The sequence below is a fragment of the Acanthopagrus latus genome, chromosome 8 (assembly GCF_904848185.1).
Source record: "Acanthopagrus latus isolate v.2019 chromosome 8, fAcaLat1.1, whole genome shotgun sequence".
Lineage (NCBI taxonomy): Eukaryota > Metazoa > Chordata > Actinopteri > Spariformes > Sparidae > Acanthopagrus > Acanthopagrus latus.
The window spans coordinates 4,562,363-4,583,381 of record NC_051046.1 but is presented as its reverse complement, the minus strand read 5'-3'; the positions used below and the strand labels follow the sequence as shown (position 1 = coordinate 4,583,381).

The following is a 21,019-nucleotide window of genomic DNA, read 5'->3' as shown; positions in this document are numbered from 1 at the left end:
CCTACAGCGTGTTGTTAAGACTGACGAGAACCTGCTGGCATTTTTTTCTTATAGTCATTTAACCCTCGAAACACCTTTCCAGCGTGATCTCACTCTAGAGGCTCAGTCATGTTACAGACTCACCATTCTCACACCTCTTGCCCGTGTAGCCAGCCAGACAGGCGCAGTGGTATGTATAAGAACTGTCCAGGACACAAGTCCCATCATGCAGGCAGGGAGAGGAGCTGCAAGCTGTAAACATACAAGTGCGTGAAATTAGGTTACAAGAAGAGAAGTTGTATTTATTAGCAGTGTAATGATTCGACGTGTGTGCCAAAAGGAATGGCTGTCCGCAGCAAGGCTACATCAAGGGATTCATATTCAAAGCTGGCACCATTTAAATGTCAGTGTGACTTTCCATCTCTGAATGTGTGCTGGCATTTCCACACAGAGAGGCCCTGTTTACTTTTACTAGATCTGGCTTAGCCGCTGGTAACTTCACGTGTGTGTCTATGTGTGTGCGTCTGCTTGAGGATGACGACATTTCTGGAAAGTAGGACATTTTGGTCGGTCCTCGCTCTCTCGACGGGCTGTTAGCAGGCTCAACAGCCTGATGAAGGCTTTTGCCGAAACATGTAGCTGTCGGTCACGCGCTGTTAAAGGCTTTTTATGGCACGCTGGACTGTTGGTGCTTTTGGAAACTTCTCTCCTGTTTGCATTTGTTGAAGCCCTGAAGAGCCTCTTTGTTCATTGAGTGTGACCTTACAATTGACTTTTTATATACTGTGTAGAAAGCAAACACACTCTGGTTGGGCTCTGGTATTGGACTAGGACTTGATTTTGTGTTTGAAGATAAAGTGTGTATCATTTGAAGTACCAAAAAAAGAGCAAACCTTTGTTATATGTTTTACTGAGTTGTGTACTTACATTAACTTGTTTTTGTCTGTTCAACACTATAAATGTAATGTTGAATAACGTAACTTTATTCAAGTTAACGGAGTGTGTCATCGAGTGAATGTAACTAAAACGTGACATGAATAAAACTTCTAAACATCAGATCATCATTGAGCCTTTCTGCCAAATTGAGGTTAAAATTAGGATAAAGATTGGGATGTGAGGTAGGAAATTCATTATTTCACCAAATAAAGAAGTAAAAACAGTAAGTATAACAAATAGTAGTAGCAGCAATGTTTCTGTTGTTGTTAAACGATACTGTTTATTTGACCTGCCTGAGCTCTCCTGGAAAGTCGCAAAGAATCCGTCAAAGTTCTTGTAACCATCAGACACGAAGAGTATGTGCAGACTGTTTCCAGAGCTCTGGACCGGGGCGGGTCTGTTGTTCCCACAGAATCGACCGATGACGCGTGAGTTGATGCTGTCGCCATCTCGGACCTCCACGTAGTCGTAACGACAAGAGGAGTGATATTCCATACTCAGCATCATAAACCTGTTAGAGGAAGAACATTGACAGAAAATCTGACAAATAAGCTAAATGGTGTTGAAACAGAGTTTATATTTATTAATTTTTAATGTCACAAAGTCAACTTTCCAACACTGGAAATTACTTGTAATGTTGCAAAGCTCTGACCCACTTTACAGGTATCCTGGTGTTTGAAGCTGGTGTGTTTTTTTCATGTTAAAACTGTTTTCCTGGACTGTGTGAGCACCTGTGTTCCCTGGGAGTGTCACGCCAGCTGGCATCATGGTACCAACGTTTTAAAATCTTCAGCCAGCAAACAAGTAATGAACAATAATGATGGCTACTGAATACATTAACAGCTGCTGAAGGTGATTTGCCCCACTGCCCCATGCTTGCTGTTCTTAATGGTGTGTGAAATGTGTCTCATTCTAACCACCACCGCAGTTAGAAGTTATAGACTGACGTCGCTTTGCTTTTGTGTGTGCGTAACAAAGAGTACTGGGGGGGGTGAAGCTGTGTGCAGCAGGAAAAAGATTAAAGGGAAAAACATAACATGAGATCAAGGCTACGACAGGTATAGGCAAGTAAGACCAGGTTACTTCTGCATGCAAATACTCTGCAGCAATAAAATGCGAGTTCAGATGATAAGTTGAGATGTAGCATGATAATTACTGATGCTTTGTAGCAACAATAAAACTGTCTGCACAATAACAAAACAAAGTGATGCCTATCTTTTTTGGCTTAGCAGCTTTGGCTGTCTTTAGAGATATATTGTGCCTGTTCAGCAGTTTTAAGTGCACATATATATGCCATAACGTTTATGTAATGGCAACAATTACTGCTGATAAACAGCGTTACCCATCCCCGTCTAAATAAGCATCTCATTATTTCAGATCAGCAGCTGTTAAATGTCTATAAAACTACCTGAATTTATAGGTAATGTGTAAACATTTCCAAAACACGCTCAGTGTGTTTAAATATGGCCGGGGCATCCAGAAGGAGTTGCTTTAGGGCCCATATAAATGTGAATTTAAATGAGTATGATAACTTTCAGGAGAAATTTACATTTGCTTTCGATCCTTGAGCTGTCTGGTTGAGTCGCAGGCAGAGTGTGACATTGAGACGACTGCCAGCTGGATTAGGAAAAACACAAAGGAGTCTCCTTTCCCCTTCCTGCCGATTTCAGATGTAATCTCGTTGGCCTTACATTGGAGCGGACATGAGGGACTGATGAACTTTATACAAGACACTGGCTTGCTCCCAAATCCTCTAATTTTACCCTTTATCACAGACCCTTGAGTCACGGAAGCTTAAACTAATGAGATGTACAGTAATGCTAAATGTTAGCCTGCAGCAGCTCCCGACAATTAAAGCCAGTTGCACGTGTGTTGGCTGCGATGTGAGCGTATATCGCGAGTCACTGTAAAGACAGAAAATACAAAGAGGCCCAGCCAGTGATTTCACTCAGGCCCAGACATATAACTTTCCATTGGTCTATCGTTGAGCACAGCAGCTCTTTTTCATTAAAGGGTTTTGTTGGATTTGTGTCACCAAGGACATAAAAATATGACATACAAATATCCGCCATCTCTTTATTGTCATTACAGAATGGAGTCAGCCGAGCAATCTACGCATTTCATAGTTCACGGTGGTTCAGTTTAACGCATAGCATAAAAAATACTTGGAATGGTTAAATGTATTTTTATGCACCCAATAAACCATTACTGTATGGACTGCATGCTGTCCTCATATCTGACCGTATGGAGCTTTTGCTGCTTCTAAAACCCTCGTGCAAATGCTCGCCTGTAAAGGGCTGCATGTGTAATGGAGAAAATGACAGAAATAGAAAGTTATCACAGGACTGAAAAGTAATAACACTCCCCCCAAAAAAGGGGATGTTGTGGTTTCCAAACCGTGCTGTAGACTCGCCATCCGCCCATGACATGCATCTTGCAGAAATATCTGAACTGACTGGAAATTTGACTGAAGCAGGCCAGCCATTAATAACTATTACAGATGGACCATGAAGAGCCCAAAAGCTGATGCTTCAAAGCCTGTATACTGTACTTCAGCATGGTCTCATCCACAGGTTGTCGAATACTGACATGTTGTCATATACTTTGGCATCTAGTACAGATGTACAAGGTACCTTTTAGTGTCAATAAGAAATGCAACAAACCCCAGTATAACCCATCTATTTCAGTTTGAGAACGTAGTCCCAAAAACAGTAAAGTGGTAGGTCACTCGCAGGACCTTCACCCAGGAGACATCACCAGCAGAGCAGTCGTTGTGCCTATACTTAACCAAACTGGGACCATTTCACAACTTTAAGAACGTGTTTGACAGGATCTCTGGAAGGTAGGCTTCACACTAAGAGACGCTGAGGAGAGTGACAAGGCAGCGTTGGTATTTTACGACCTGGGATAATAACATGTATTGTATTTATTTGCAAGCTGTGGTCATAAAATTCACATCAGTTATTTCATATTCACCTTTTGGCAAGGCAACCAACAGACCTCTCCTTTGGTTGTATGATCGAATGTAGCTCCAATAACGGTTAACAGTAAAGTCTGTGATTATTCAGATAATAACTTGTGCAACGTCTCTAAAAAGACACTTGGCTGTTGATTCTTTAAATTTTTGGCCATGACAGTATGATCCTTGGGATTGAAATGTCCTTTTGTCACCAATTTGATTTGGACCATAAATTATCTTCCTATTAAAGTTTGCGGGCCCCAATTTCATTCCTTAAATGTTTTGGAAGCTGCGACTGCTGAAGAATACAAACAATCTGACCTGTGGTTTTACCCATAATGCTTCATGACAGGCAAGATGAACAACTATCAGTAAATATTAAGACTAACCTTCCTGGTGTAACTGCACCCATATCACCCCCAAAATGTGGTTCTGATGATACAGGCAGGTAAAGAAGAGCTACAGGAGCAGAATGCTATCGTCTCACCTGAGGTCAATGGTGAAGGGACGGTCCACCTGTATGGTCCACTCACACCGAGCATTGTTGGGGTAACTCTCCAGCACCACGTGGCCCTGCCGTTTTCGGATCACTCCCCCACACTCTAAATGACACACATGGGAATGATTTCCATCTTGGAAAGAAAGTGGCATGCTATTTAAATTTCAGAGGCTGTTAATTACAGCTTAATCGTGATTTTGACGGTCGACATTCAGCTGCTTTGGTTACCATTCAAACCAAAAGCAATTATATTTGTCCAAAGCCACTGTGTTGTGCTCAAGAACATGAAGGAGAATAAACATAATGTGCAAATGTTAAAGAAAGGTACTCAGCAGCCTTTCCAGGTTCTGCTTTTAATTATATGTACAGTGGGTGCACCCCTTGGCAGAATATTTGCATACAGAGAAAGCTATTGTCTGTGTCCAAATGTTACATATCTAATTAAACGTTGTGGGATTGCCAATTGTTGACTCTGACTTGTCATTCAGCTCTTCACAGAAAAGCTCCTGGGCATATGGCAGCACTCCAAGTTGGCATAGTTGTCCCAGATGAAGATAAATCAGCAGGGAGGGAAAGAACATATAGTATGGTATTCATTTCACTTAAAAGGAAAACAATCATTTATAGTAAAGCTATGCAGGATCCGCCCACTGGGGGAATAAAGAGACTTACTCATGCAATCTCCGCCAGACCAGCCGGGCCGACACTCAGCGCAGTATTTTCCACTAATGAAGAAGTCATCCCTGGGGCCCCATGTCCCGTTGTTACAGCGCCTACAGTTCTCAAATATACTGCAACCTGAATGACAAAGAGTCGGAAACAAAATAACATAAGTTAGGTCCTTCAAAGGAGCCTTTATTGTTGAGTGGAACTGTCGAGCTGTATCACCCAACTTCACCCCGCTATATTTCCTTTATCTCATCTCTGCTAAACTCATCAAGCTCATCTTACACTACAACAGAATATAAAGAACATATTGCTGCTCCCTGAAATAGTAAATGCAGAGGAAAATGCTGAAATGGCTTCCTGGGAGGATGGATTTTCACTTATGAGACTGCTCTGCTGTCCACAGGAGGACAACATCTGACCTGAGGACAGGTATGTAGTCAACAACAAATGGGTGATTTACACATGGGTAATTATGATTGTACACATCGGGGCTTGGAAAGCATTTTACATTTTAACAGTAAAACATGATGTACAACAGCTGTTTTTTTCCCCATAAAGGAAAACATGAGAACATTCAAGCTGTGAGGAAAACATGACATACGTGTATAGATGGATGGTATGTAGGAAAGAAACTGAGAGAAAGCAAGAGTTTGGTTATGTGAGATGCAGCACACATGAGCATGCATCCCAAGATGACTGTATTTTCAAGTATATATACATGGCTGTACTTTTTACTGAGACAGTGAGGGTATAAAGAGGGAGTCAAGAGAGAGAACCGATGTGAAGTCGGCCTTGCAAACAAATTAGATTGGACGCAAATTGTCTCAGGCTTTCTGTTATACTGCTCGTAATGCTGCAACGCAAACAGCTGTGTAGCTGATAGACACCACTTAGTCTTGCACAAACTACACTGTACATATCAAACAAAGACCTGTTTCAAGGATGAAAATGTAGAGGCTGACTAGAATCAAGAGACGTATATTTTATAAAGAGAATGTCTGGTGCTGCCAACTTTTTCTTTGTTCAAGGTAATGAAATTTGCCACACCTCATCAAATTGCACACATAGACTTTACTCAGGCAGTCTGCCCAAGTATATTAACAGCTGCCCAAGTACATTTGGTGACCCATTCTAGCATTTACTACTTTTTTTTGTATCCATCCGAGAGTACGACACCATCCAAAATCAGCTTCTTATTGGACAATCTGCCCTGCAGGAAGACAGACGCCCTCTGGTACTACGTCCCTCCTGTAAACTCCGATTGTGATGAGACCTCTCCTATCTAACATAGGCCTACTTCTGCCGTTGTTTTTGTACAAACTACTCCTGGTTGTCACGATGGCATCCAGTGGACGTTGGTTCGTGATTAGCTGCATAAGTAACAAGCATCCTCCACACGCAGCTCACCTGCTCTTATGACAACAGAATCACGAGTGAAAAAATGTTAAAGTTTTTGGTCAATTTCATAAAACCTTCTGTTGATGAGGAAAACTCAATAAAGCTGGTAGAGATAAAACAAAGAAAGACTCTTTCTGCAAATCACGGATACATTAAATTTGTAAGTTTTATACAGACTGTGTTTCCACATTTCAAGTGCCAAAACACTTATTTAACGACATGTGAGGGCGTATTCCAGTTGCGTTAGCGGCAACAAACGCAGGTAAAGCAAAACACAATCTTTTCCTAACCACAACCAAGCGATTTTGTGCCATAAGCACAGCGGGGTAGCAACATCAAACTGAATGTAAAGAAACAAAATTTCAGCATGTGTATATTTTGCCAACATCATTCTGACGATTGGGTTGAAGTCGTACCTGGATGGATGATGCAGGGGTCACACTCATTAATGGCGTTGCGGCAGCAGGGCACTGCGTAGCCCACTGGAGTCCCCTGCAGGGGGCATTTACAGCGGATCACGTCATATTCACAGCAGCCTCTGCACATAACGTTCCACTCTGGGCCCGGGCAGTGGTTGTACAGATACCTGTAATCTGGACAAAACAATATGTCATGGTCAGCAGTTCAGCAAAAATCACTGTAACAAGCAAGCAGGAAATATTATGTAACACGATCTCAGACGTGTACAGAAATAGAGAGGAAGATGAGTCAATCCTGACCAGCCTTGTGGGAAAAAAAAACACAGCAGACGTTGGTTATGGGCAGCAGAAGCCAGAGCGGCAGTGGAAGGATTTTGGTGAGTTCGGTGTTTATCTGAGCTGCTGCTCAGCATCGGCTCTCTGGTTATTTCCACTTCCATATGGTTGCAAGCTTTGTAAGTCTCGAAACAGTTTATCTCCTCTGTATATTACATCAGACAACATGCCACGACGGTAAAGTCATAGTGAAAACACACTCAAATCATTAATCAGAAAGCGACTCAGAAGCAAAGCGCAAACAAACCGTTTTTAGCAAACAAATTCAATGTTTAATTGGAGTGGAAACGCGTGACTCAAGGACCTTTGAGCTGGGGTTATAATTATGTAACAGTGCGGATTTTAAAAGCTGAAACAGGCAAGTGGAAATTCTCTAGTGGCAGACGTGGACGGAGAACTAACAGAAGCTGCACTTTAAACTTGGCACAATGTCAGTGCAGCATTTTGTACATACCCTCCTCGCAGCCCTGCAATCATAATAAAAGTCTCCCACCATTTATTCTTCCTGATACTTTCCCACCTAAAAACACAAAGGCACACTTGCATGCTAGTTTTATTTGTAAAGCCAGAGCCGCCCACTAGGTTTGCTGTTTATATGAATTTTGTGAAACCTAGAATCAACGACACAGACGCGCGAAAGCTCCGGTGCGCCGAGGCATAGATATCAATCTCTTAGTGGTTGTTTGCAGACAGTCGACTGGAGAGGAGAAGCACAGATGTCTTGGAATGCTGCGAGTTGTCCCTGTTGCCCTTCCACATTAATGATATCATAAATTGTATCTCAGTCCAGCTACAATCTGGCCCTCTCCTCAGCTATTTCTCCTAGAAGATGCAGTGAGGTACAACACACGGGCACTGATATTAATCAAACAGAAAGTAGGTTATGCAGAGCCACTAGGTTAACGTCAGTGCAGGTTTAAGGACACAGATTGTCCTTCATAAAGCGGTTACAGAGTTGTTTTATGATTCCTGTCTGTTCCTGGGGTCATGTATTGTTTAATAACTGCAGCTCAGCTGCATTTGTGGTGTGGCGTTGCCTAGCATTGCATGGCGTGCCATGATGTAGCGTGGCATGGCGTGGTGTGGCGTGCGATTGATCTCAGGACTATGATTTAATGTCATTCAAATGTTTTGGACCATGGCGCCCACACACGCCAGTCTCTTGTGTAACGCCCTTGCTGTTACGCCGCCAGAAATGGTCTCTTGTGGTAAAAAAAAAAAAAAAAAACTATGTTAACTTCTAACTTCCAGCTTTGTTCTCAAATCAAAGCGGGTGTTCTTGCATTGTCTTCCTTTGTTTGACTCTGGGTCCCTCCCAGTGGAGGAAATACAGAGAAGCTGGTAGTTTTGAATGAGACTGTCATTTTTGTGGACTTCTTTTGACCAAGTGTGATAACCACAAACATCCATGGCATGGGCATGGCCTGCATGGTAAGTGAAATGTCTGTTCAGACAAGAAGAAGACACAGTGCAGAGAGAGGGATTATGGGATTGTACTTTACTGTGAGTCAAAAACAAATATGCATTATGGCGATGGCAGAGCGAGTATAAACCTGCTCTACAATGCAGTCTTAAACTGCTACTCTCATTCTAGAGAAATCTATTTGAAATACATAGAAAAGTCAAACCCGTGCTTTTGAAAGTACTCAACTGATCCTATAACATTGTCAACCTCATGTGGGGCAAAAATATAGCATGTATGTTACGAGCTCAAAGGTTGTTGTGACTTTGAAAACAGTACCATGCTTTTCCTTCTACATCTGGTGAGATGGACTATGCTTATAGTAGTAAATTTAGCCTCAACAAACACAGATGAGGAGGAACTACAGAGGTCACATGTTTTAACGCCAAACCTCCAGTTATTTGTTTTAGTTCCATTTTCAAACTTGTGGTCTTTACCTACACCCAAAACCCAACTTCACCCAAAACAGCCCCAACTAGAATGGCTCTTAGTAGAGCTCATTCCTCCACCAATGCCAAACAGCCCCCTCTTGTACAGCCGTGTATTATTCCTTGAGAAATGAATGAACATGTTGTAAATGCAGCACTACAGAAACTGAGAAAACATTTCCAGATCCGTCTCTTTATCTGGATCCACACGATGAGCTAATGGTGTCTACTCTTGGTTCACTTTGAGTCCAATCCTTCATCCAAGTTTTGTGGAAATCCATTAAGTGATCATTGTGTGATCCTGCTGACAAACCAACCAACAAATGGACACAAAACACAACCTCCTTGGCGGAAGTTGAAAAATACTAGATAATCAAATTAATTACTGAAACTGCTAATGGATTGATTAGAGTAACCTGACTTTGGTCAGTGTTTGTACACATCCAACATCCAAACTCTGTTCTGCCTTTACTCACATATATTAAAATGCAGATGGAAGCAACCACATTTCAAACACCTATGACAGCTGTTATGACTGCCAGATCCTAAACGTCTTTAATAATCTAAATAATCTAAACAAGGAAGGATGGACTAAAGCCACTGGAAACTATTTCAGTAGCCAGTTTTTCTATTTAGTCTGTAAACCATGACCATTAGCAGCCTTGCAAAGAATAACAGTGCTTGTGACTCCTGCCTCATGGGGATTGGGAGGTGCTGACACCATCTCTTCTCCTCATGGGTCAGCTTCCTCACTGAGGTTCATAAAAGATGCCGTCCGCAGAGACTGTGAAACCTGATTTATTGGACATAGACATGAAAGGGTCAGAAGGCTTTATGAGGTGGCCTGTTAATGTCATTACATGGATCACTGCTGTGTGTCTTGTCCTTAGATAGAGAAATGACATCCTGTTGCCGTAACTGCCCTTAGTATCCTCAAAGAGAAGACCCTCATTCACGGTAGAATAGTTCTTTACTTTTGAAACCAGGGGTGGAAATTCATCCATGTTACCTCCGAAAGTGACATAAAATGAGCACGCTTTTTTGATATGATTAGTATCAAGACCCCCACAAACTGTTTTCTTAACGCTCCTGTTTGAGGTAAATAAACTCAGACGGCCGTGTTTTCACTGTTTACTCACTGTGAATGGATTCAGTTTTTTGGCCTCCGGCTCTGTTGATAAGACTGTTATGTTTTGCTGCAAAGCACGACTGCAAGGGTTCTCCCCCCCCCTGCGCTGGACGCATGCTGGAATGTATCTGTGTTTTTCTGGCCGGCTCTTCCCTCTCTCCCTAATAAGTGTTTACTGATTTACAACACTGAAGTCCATTTTTACATAACCGTGCCTTGGCTTGCGCCCCGGCACTTTGAATTGATTCATTTCGGCGATAAAGCTCGCTGCGTTGTAAACACACATCTGTAAGGCTTCCAGGTCAACACCTGCGGGTAACTACAGACTGGACCGTAACAATTTCACGTGGGGTTTTTACAGCAGTTCAGGAAGGTCTGAACAGGTGTGGAGGTGCACGTGTACAGGAGTAAACCTACACGGAAGGGGCAGTTTGTCAAAGCATCCACCTGCATGACTCCACCTGCAGTGTTTGAGCTTTAACGTTATCATAAGACATATCGTGTCTTTCGAGAAAAAAAACAGTGCCGTCTTTTTGCAACCACACACACTGTTGGCACTGCTGACAATGGCATCAGCATTCAAATCTGGTCTCATTTATCATTATGTGGTGTTACCCAGACCTATAATAACCCAAGCTTGTTGCTGTGTGCCGCTGGCTAATGTGCATTTAAACACAGCCTGGAAGTGTTGACAGTTGATAGTAACTAGGAAGACACTTGTCGGATAACAAAGTTTGCTTCCTCATTGGGCCTCATGGCTGTCTAGCATCCCCCTCCATCCAAACTGTCTGATAATTATGTGTTGTGGTATCTGGAATGGTGTCCTCATATTTCCACCGAACACACAAAACTGGAACTGTGTCTGTTTGTGTGAGAAGGTATTGGCTCCAAGCCACAGAAACACAATTTTACAGCAGATAACATGTTTTTTTTTTCCCTCTCAGTCCAGCAGCGAGGCATGCAGATTTTTGTGTGGGTTGTTTGACTTTTCTGGTCTTATGTAAGTGCTATCTGCTTTTTTTTCCATTCCAGATGTTGAGCTCCTAAATGTCCTTCTCAACATGCATGTCAAGAAGCCATAGAAATGAAAATAGCAGCGACACAGGCATCATAACAGACGCCCCGTCGCCTGGTGGCAACCTCCGTGTGTCATAAAGCACCCCCACCCATTCAGAAGCTCTACAGGCCCAGGTTGTTAGCCGGCGTGGCTCAACCGCACATCTTTGATGTGGATCCAGAGCCTGACATCATTATTACTGAAGGCAGAGGAGTGGTAACGGAAATTCGTGTGAGTCCTCTGACCCTCAGTTCTTCCACTTCTGCCAGAATCAAAGTAAAACATCTTCATGTTATTGTCCAGGTATTAAAGCAGACATATTACGCTTATTTTTCAGGTTCATAATTCTCTTTTGCGTTACTACTAAAATAGGTTTACATGCTTGAGTGTCCAGGAAAGGCATCAGTTTTCTAACACAGCAGCTCTTGTTTTTGCTCCCATCACTTTAAGGCCTTCCTCCCAAATACGTGGTTGGCTCTGTCGTGATTTCAGCTTGAGTATGGCCCTAAAATATGCAAATTTGTGACACAATGATGTATTGTCATGAGAAGAAGTCACGGAATTAAAGCTAAGACTACAGACGAGGCATTTCAGGCACTTCGGTATCGATGTTTTCTGTGGGAGGGAGGAGCTCCAGCTGGCGTTGTCTTTGGGCATTTTAACTTTCAAGACCTTTAACACAAAATTAACAGACCTCATTTAAAACATTTTCTCATATCAAAATGTATTTGGGCAAATATAAAGCTCACAGATAGACACAACTGCTCCATAAAAGCCCTGAAAAAAACAACTCTGTTGATTAATGGACACACGGAATTCAAATCTGCTGCAGGTGCTGAATCTGACCTTAGGAGTGACTCATTCGTCTGCATCAGCGCTGAAACTGTGCCATCATTTTCTGGAAGCAACTTCCTTTGTGCTCAGCGAAGAATAAAATCCAAGGTCAGCTATTGCCTTATTATTTGTTGTCATTGTGCATCAGCATCAACTTTTACCCCAGTTCACATTAATCGCCAACAGCCGCCTCCAGACTCTCAGATAACTTGTGTAATTAAGCTCTAATTTGATCTCCCAGTGTTATCAGAAATGTAGCTGCGCTCCGTTCAGATCAGTTATCGTCTATCTTGACTTTTTTTCTTGCTCACTGCTCAGAAATTACATCTTATCAGCTTGTCTTGCTACACACCGCTAAACTATTTTTATCTGGAAACAAAGCAAAAGAGCACAATGATGCGAAGGTTTCAACAGAGCCCCTCAAACACAGCACAATGTGGCCAAGTCACCGACTGTATGTAAGACATGCACTCTCTTATGTCTCCCAGGTTACATTATGGTTAAACATTTTGGAAAATATGTTTATTCACTGTATTGGCAAAGGTTAGATGGGAAGATTGACACCATCTCCAGTAGAAAAACAACATATTGTAGCTTCATGGGGGGGTTTTCTAACTTTTTCTTAGCCGGACACAGTCACTTCCTCATCACCTTTGGACAGAGCCAGATGAACTGTGGCCCTCTGTTTCCAGTCTGCTAAACTTAGCTGACTGGCATTACTTATTTGAAGAAACAATATGTAACTTTTCTGCATTAAAATGTCTGAAAGCAGCTGGATCTTTGTGCTAGATTGTATTTAGTCGTGTATCCGTAATGTTTCCAATGTTCAAACCAAGAGAAATCTGTCAATATTTTCAAGGTAACGATGCGTTTAACCTAACGAGAGTAATTCTTTAAAACATTAACCCGCCTCTGAACATCTCCGCATGACTCATTTAGGTTTTCATCAGTAATGGTGGTTTTGTTTGGGCGGAGAGACCTCTAACAGCAGAAATTACATGCTGCGTGTTCAATAGACAGACATGAGAAATCTTATCTAACTCTCAATGAGAAAAGCAAACAAAATGTCAAACCATTACTCTGATTACTTCACCTGATTAACAAAAAAAACATCTCCTCCATTTTCCCTTAGAAGAATCTAGCCGTGCAGACAGTGTCGGTTTTATTTGGCCATGCGGTTTTGCATAATCAACATCAGCAACACCACAACAACACTGAGTCATACTTGTCCCGTGCCATAATTGAGTGAGAACTCCTGTCAGGAGGAGTTCACTGTGCAGCGAATAATGAATCCACTGCTGGACAAATAGCTTCCTCTAGACAAAAGGGTGCTTGCTCATTTAATGCTGATGTATCATGGAAACTGTTTTTTTTTACAGCAGCTGGGAGCGCACGTGCCGTGCATGTATGTGCGAGTGTATAATTCCTTTTGCCGACTGCCCACAGCAGCTGTCTGGTATTTTGAGGTTGGACTGATTTTGCTGTCATGGAGCAGGGAAACTCCCACAGGAGCTCTGTGGGGACGACGTATCTGAATGTAGATGTAGTCCGATCCCAAGCGCTGATCCCTGTGGTCATCCTGGTAGATTGCTTAAAATAAACTTTCCCCCTGCTAGGAAACCACAAACCTGGTGAAATACCCTGTAGGTCTATTATCCACGTGGGTGACACCAATATTTAGGTCTACCAGGAGTCCAAGATGTGCACATTTGTTTTCAGCATTTAACTCCTAAACTTGGAGTCAACTCTCTATGACACACTAGTTTTCCAAAACAGAGGCCATGTTTTCCTTCTTGTTGCTACAGTCTGTGCCAAGATTTCACTTTCTCCGATGAAAAATCTTTATTTCTTATAGCACACTACCCAGTAGCCCTCAAAACTTCCCCGTGGAGTTTAGTCAAACAAACTATAAAGAAAGTGTGGCCGAAGAACAGGACGTCTGAGGATCCAGGTGGGTAGAGGATCCTGAGCAGGAAGCCTTGCGAGGACGAAAAATGCCTCAGGGATGCAAAAACATGCCAAATAGGACATAAACACAGACGCAGACGCAGTCGATGAAGTCAAGATTTGCATATAAACATGTCTTCTCTGCTTTGAAAAAAAAAAAAAGAAAACTGTTTTAGGTTGCTCAATAGAAAGCATCTTTCATCAGCTGATCCAACTCGATTATGAAACATGCCGGGCTAAGAAGCAGTGACTCAGCTGACAACAACAGGAGTATGTAAATCTGCCAGAGGGAAATCTCTTAACACACACAGCTGTGCAGTGCTCTGCCCGGCCCTTTGCCACACTCACCAACATTACAAATTGGAGGTATTAGTTTACTGTGTGGTTATCGTGAGGACAGGCTCACACAGAGGGCAGAGGTTTGGGTAAGGAGTCTTGGAGACGGTGCATGGTAAATACATTACCACAGTCAAGCGTGATCGACTCGGACGTGAGTCATCTATTCCAGCAGCAGTTCAAGCGGTCACCAAGGGTAAACAGGCAGAGACAATCTTAATCTCAGGGCAGAACTCACCCAGAGACACTGTTCCAGCGGTTAAAGAGAAGCACAAAAGGGGATGAGTGCCAAGACTCAGCAGCCCTATTAGTACTCAGACTGCCTTAGTTTACCTCCAGGAATGTGAGACCACATCCATCTGTTGCTGCTTCTATGTTTTAGAGCAGAAAAACAATCTCACTTTTTATTTCACACAGAGAACAACAGCAATGAGCAGAGAGGTGTATGAGCTTTTTTTTTTTAGTGGCACAATAAACCAACCAGCACAAGTCAGTGCCTCAGCAAGAGTTGTAAAGACAAAGACTGCACAAACGTGTCAGTGCTGTTTGCTTTGCTGCGTCCGTAAAAGGCTGGATTTTACATCACTGTCTCTCTGTGGGTCTTCTTTTACAAGCCCTGCTGAGCGCTGCCGTGCTCTTAAAGGATAGAAGGGAAGAGGGGATGGAGAGAGCGCTGATGCCGGCTTTTTGAGAACAAAGAACATAAACCAAGAGGCTGAGCCAAACAAAGAGGAAGAGAGAGGAGTAGTGGAGGTAAAGCCTTTTGCCAGTCTCTTACCGTAGGGCCAGGCTGTCCCATGGGGTAAGGAGATAAGGATGAAGAGGGAGATGAAGAGGAGCCAGCCCTCCTTGCCCGAGATAATGGTGCTGGTCCAGGGGACCCTGTGGGTTTGCCCCAGCTGCAGTCCCCGTCCCGCAGACAGCATGCTGCAGTCTGGAACTCTGTTTACTTTCTGAACTCAGCTGACATCACCTTCTCTCGGCCCTTCAGTCCTTCCCTCCCCCTCCCTCCATTTCTCTCTCTCACTCTCTCTCTCTCTCTCTCTCTCCCTCAAGTCTGTCCTCTCTCAGTTTCTCTCTCTCTCTCTCACTTCTCCTTGGCTTCAGGTTACAGACCAGCCTCGCAAGGAGTTCCACTTGCAGTGGTCTCCAAAAAACTCCCCTCGCCCCGCTCAGAGGACGACGTCACTGCTCGTGAATGAACGCAAGCTCCAGCGTTTTTGGCTAAACTCATTATGGTGTCTCACACACACACACACACACACACACACACACACACACACACACACACACACACACACACACACACACACACACAATGAGGGGAAGCTCATAACAATCAGTTTATGTTCGACACTCTCTGCTCGCCACACTGTCAAGACCAATCACGGGGTGATCGATTTAATGTCTGCTCCAATGCTAATGTGTCCCTGTCCAAAAAACATCTTGCGGTCAGCGTTATTCAAGTTCCCACCTTGCTGAGCTTTAGAGCAGAAGCTGTGTGTAGTCTCCGAAAGCAGTGTGTGTTCAGCAAGAGTGTTCAGTCAGTAATCATAATGATATTAAAGGAAAATCTGATATCTCACAGCAAAATACACTTAATGGCTTTCCTGCAGAGAGTTAGATGAGAAGATAAAACTCTCATGTCAGTGCAGAAAATATAAAGCTACAGACAGGAGACTCCATCCATCCAACACCGTAACAACAATAATTTGATGTTTTACAGGAAGTTTTTGTGCCAAACTATTTCTTGGCTGGGAACAGAGATTTTCTTACCTGGACAGAGCAGTGAGAACCATTTCCCTCTGTTCTTGGTCTTTATGTTGAACTCAAGTGAACAGGTTCCAACTCTAGCTACATATTTATTGTACAGACATGAGAGTGTTGTCGATCTTCTCACCTTATTCCAACACTAAAGCGCCAACACCCAAGTGTATTTCCCCCAAACTTTCAAGTGATTCCCATTAAAGATGTACAAAAATACACAAAAACAGAGCGAAATTACATAATCAAATTTCTTATGACAATAACAATGTGGTTAATGTTATTCTGCAGATAAATTGGCAGGGAACTGAGGTAGTTTTCCCCTCGACAGCGAGGGAGCCAGAGAAAAGAAACAGTTGTTGTTTTTGATGATCTCTCTTGGGTGTGTTTTATTTGAGCTGGACACAGCCCTCAAATTAATTCATTTGTTGTTCTTCGCTCACTTGGACTCCGAGCTGCATGTTAGAGCTCACGGCGAACTTCGGATCAAACGACTCAGAGAAGGAGAATCAAATATCCCGAGCAGTTTCCTGAAACAGCAGGATTCTGACCATGGAAGGAACGCATGAGCTGTGCTCCACTCTGGGTGTGTGTTTGGTGGGGAAACTGTAGAACAGACTGAAATCAAGAGTTTATGAAGCAAGTAGAGGAATAAAGACTGGGGGGGATATACAGACGGAGAAGGCAGGGGAAAAAAAGGAAAATCAAGGAAGAAACAGAGGAGGGGGGGAGAGGAAATATTGTCTGCCTTGCTTAGCTCTCTACCCACCTTTCACCACCTCTCTACTGTTTGTCCAGATGCCTAATGGTTTATTATGTGAAACTCAAGGCTTCAGGTTAATGTGGACGTTGGTTTTGTTTCCAGAGAGACCACAGCTGCAGTCCGTCAGAAGAACACAGAGACGATCGTATGCGATTTTTTTTTTTTTGTTCTACCTAAAGAGGAAGAGTAAAACTTTAATATATCTACTATAATTTAATTTAACCACGTTTAAGTGCTGGACACAAAATGTCTCCTGCTTCACTCTAAAGTCACCTCCTCTTCAAGTTTCCACACCACACTGACGTATGCAAGCTGAATACTGGGCCAGGATTGGCTTCCAAACTATTTGTGTTGCCTATAGGCCCGCCTCTTAAAATCATATTTTTAATGAGCACACATAAAATTTTTACTTTCAGTAATGACTGTGAAAACAGCCTTTCTGTGTCTACTCTGCAATTGCGTCATTTCAAACAGCGAAGCTCAAGACATTTTTCACCGGAGGGGGATTTTAATATTGTTTTTATTTACACTGTGCTGTATTTCATAGCATTCCTGTTAGCTGGTTTGAAGATCACATGAGGATTTTACTTTTGCCCTCGACCTCGTGTGAACTATGGTTTCTTGCATGTTTTGTCTTAAAATGCAGTTTCGCAATCAATTTCTGAAAAAGATTAAAATGACTAAAATTGGAGAAACATGTTTTTTATCAACAAAATAATGTCTAACGATCGATGCCACAGAGTAGACTCAACAATACAACGATTTGCGGTTCTACATAGTGTCCTGTTGTTTTGCCCACTTGACTACAGGACGCTCATCGTTTTGGTCACCTTGCCGGAGTCTTGCTGAGACCTTCATTCATCATTACTGCTGAAGAGACATTCCTCTGAAGGAGGAACATTTTCTCATGACCCACAGATCAAGCTCATCCTGGGCTGCATTATCAAAGCTTCCCAGTTGGCACCACAGTGACTGCGGTTGGTCAGAGAGAATGGGCCCCCTGCCCACAGCGCACAGTAAAATCTCATTACCAAGTACATGAAGGAAGGAATTACCTGGGAGTCATTACACTTAATGGCATCCATTGTTTACTACGCATTTGCTACCGAGTGTTTTTCGGGGGCTGTTTCTAAAAGCGAGTGCAGTCCAAAGCGTCCGATCCGTTCATTATTAATGGAGTTAACTTGTTGGTGTTGCGTTTGAGGTCTCGCGGGTTCAGACAAAATAAAAGGTGTCTCACTACGGAGCCATGTGGCTTTAATACGAAGGAATCTAATCATGGCTTCACATTCATCACATTTCTATGGTTACACAGCAGACACAGAGTAAACAAGAGCAGCTTTTTTTTTTTTCCCCTCCACCAGTTAACGGTCTCACTCCGTCATGGCTCGACCTGCCGTCTCCACTGGACGTGGCGGATGGAAAACTAGGCCGTCTCCTTCACAGGTAAGATCGATGCTCGCAGCTGCTTTTTAGCAAAGCCTCTGAGGACTGTTGCCGGGAGCACAGTGCCATGACGAGATGCAGTTTAGTAACTTAATCGCGCAGGGCCGGTGTCAAACTGGTCTGCAAATATGCTCTCATTTATGTGCTGCACATTAAAGGGAACAGCCCGCTTAAGAAGACAGCCTGTTTTTATGAACTCTTTCAAGGTTAGCTTACTCTCTCTCTCTGCACAGCCACTGTGTTTGTGCATAATTATCTGTCCCTAAAGATGAGCAGAGACCCGTCTGACCTCAACAGTCCTTTTCCTTTACTATACACATGCAGTTAAAGAGGAGGAGGAGACAAAATGAGGTAAGATAGATGAATGGATACAACATGAAAGAGAAAATCTGCCACACTGGAAGAAGATGGCACACATGTGAGTGTCCTTTAGGATATGTGCCTGAACTCAGTGACCCAGTTTACATGAAGCCCAATCCTCTACATGCTTATAATCCTCATTTTGACATTTTCATATATGCCTATAGGTAAGTCATGCAAGATTAAGCTCGATACGGTGCCCCAAGAATTACATTTCACATAATCGCCGCTGCCCAACCACTTCCAGATACTTCAAAGCATTCTCAGCGCCTTAAACACACACGTGATATTCAAGTAATCTAGCAAGAAACATCTAACAGAGTTTTGGCTCACGTGTAAATTATCCACTCAAAGTTGTTTCCTGCCTGGCTCAGATTTACCTCAATAATATATAAGTCAGGTCAAATACATTTACAGGTCACTTTGTTACTTTGAAGACCTAAATCTGTCCTCCTGAGTCTCCACCAGTCTCCAGTATGCAGCCATGACTTGAAATGACAAAGACTTGGATTTCAAATCCCATTGCACCAAGTTAATCCCACAGCAAAAGGTCCATCTGCAAGAGATCGCAGCAGCAGGGAGCCACATTAAAGTAAAGATTATTATAGCACCCTCAAGGGCGTCTATAGATAGGACGATAGAGACACAGCGAGCATATCTGAGCGTATGCACATGCATGTGTGACCTGCTGAGCTCCACCCATATGAGATCCAGCATGCAGCATGAATTCTTCCATATGTACCTCTAGGATCATACAGTCGATTCAGCCTCTTTAATGTAAACCTCCTGACAACCTGTAATCAGGAACCTTGAAGTGAAACGGAGGGCCTTCTCTCTACGTCAGACCGTGACTGATCCTTACGTGAAACATTTTCTTTTAATAGGAAACAACTTCTTTAATAGGAACCACCTTCATCCAAATGACAGCATGTGCAAAAATATCTGCATACATCAGCTTTCCATGCAAATCCACACGCAGCCAAACACTTGCAAACTTTGGAAAACATTTTTACACCTTCAAGCTGTTACTGTTGAATCAAGATCTAAAACCTTGAACTCAGAGAATTTGGTTTTTCAATTTCAAATAAAATGAAGCCTCTACCTCTAAAAATAAATTGGGGACCGACCACGTTTCAACAAGGGCACCCTCTCTTTCAATACTGTGAGTGGGATTTGAATCAGAATAGTCTCACGCCATCATCCAGGCAGCTGTCAAGATCATAAATCTTGTCGAGCCCATCAAATTTTATAGACAGACTGCAGGACTCGGGCTCTGAGGTCTAAAACACGGTCTTATGAGTACAGAAACTCTGAAAATCAAATTGTTGAAGGGGGAAGAAGGACTGGAGCTGGTTACAGTAGCGCTGGAAGCTCCAGCGAGTAATTGCTGATCAAGATCCCTGCTGGAAGACTGAATCACGCTGGGATAACAAAATATATCACTCTTATAATCGAAAGCTCAGAAGGACACGGAGGGAGACAGAGCGAGGAAAGCGTGGTATGCAGGAGGAATGAGGAGACTTTCCATCTGCTCTGGGACTCAGGAGGTCTCTGACATGAGCCACAGTGTCCTTCAGACCTGCCTCTGCTTTTGTTTATGAGACAATTGCATTTCCTTCCCCTTGATACGTGTTTATCTCAAAGTGACCCTTGTTGAGTTATTAGTACTTAAGAACAGCCACGCGGGCAATGACCTAGACAACTGTCTCACCCGAGAGTTTGTTTTGTGCACCATGGCAACCGGGTTTCTGTTTTGGTCATCGTTTTTTGATCCGCTTCCTGTCACCGTTTGCGGCGGAACACCAAGGCTGTGCCATTGTGGTGGAAATAATTTTGTCAGAGAGAGAAAAAGTCCGAGTGAGGTCAGTGTGAAAGACCAGAATTGGAACCACTTAGTTGCTTTAGGGTGGAAAACAGCCACCAAAAGCTCATTAACAGAAACCCAACATTTTACAGCATATCACCCCTGCGCTCCAATTCTCCTTCTCCTCTCCAACCTTGCTGCTTTGAGAGCAGTTTCTCCTTTCTGAACTCCGTGTTTTTGTTATTCGTCTCTCTTGGTTATAGCTCTTGAGGAGTCTCCAGACGGGAGCTCGGTGATCTCAGCGTGTTCTCTGTGACATAAGTGTCGTTTTGTGTGAGGAATGGAACACTTGACAGGAAGACTTCACGGTTTTATAGAACAGAGCAACTTAATGAGGCTGAACGTGGAGAACAAACAGGAGAGAGACGGTGCTCACAGCGGCGGCGTGTTCAGATGCGGGGTGTGGAAGTGGAGCTGCGCCCGCTCGATACCTG

The 21,019-nt window shown here is 43.1% G+C and overlaps 1 protein-coding gene across 16 annotated transcripts in view; it reads right to left on the bottom strand.

Annotated features, from left to right (window-relative positions):
* Positions 1-21,019, bottom strand: part of pamr1 (peptidase domain containing associated with muscle regeneration 1) — a 66,446-nt gene that overhangs the window by 9,243 nt on the left and 36,184 nt on the right. For 15 of the 16 annotated variants that reach the window (XM_037106132.1, XM_037106127.1, XM_037106129.1 and 12 more), the window contains 5 exons: positions 6,857-7,033; positions 5,046-5,171; positions 4,362-4,476; positions 1,209-1,426; positions 124-231 (listed from right to left, as the gene is read on the bottom strand). In XM_037106132.1, coding sequence (XP_036962027.1) covers positions 124-231; positions 1,209-1,426; positions 4,362-4,476; positions 5,046-5,171; positions 6,857-6,986 — 697 coding nt within the window. In that variant the 5' untranslated portion in view covers positions 6,987-7,033. Of the gene's footprint in view, positions 1-123; positions 232-1,208; positions 1,427-4,361; positions 4,477-5,045; positions 5,172-6,856; positions 7,034-15,166; positions 15,339-21,019 lie in introns of those variants that run through there. The other variant, XM_037106126.1, reaches the window with a different exon arrangement.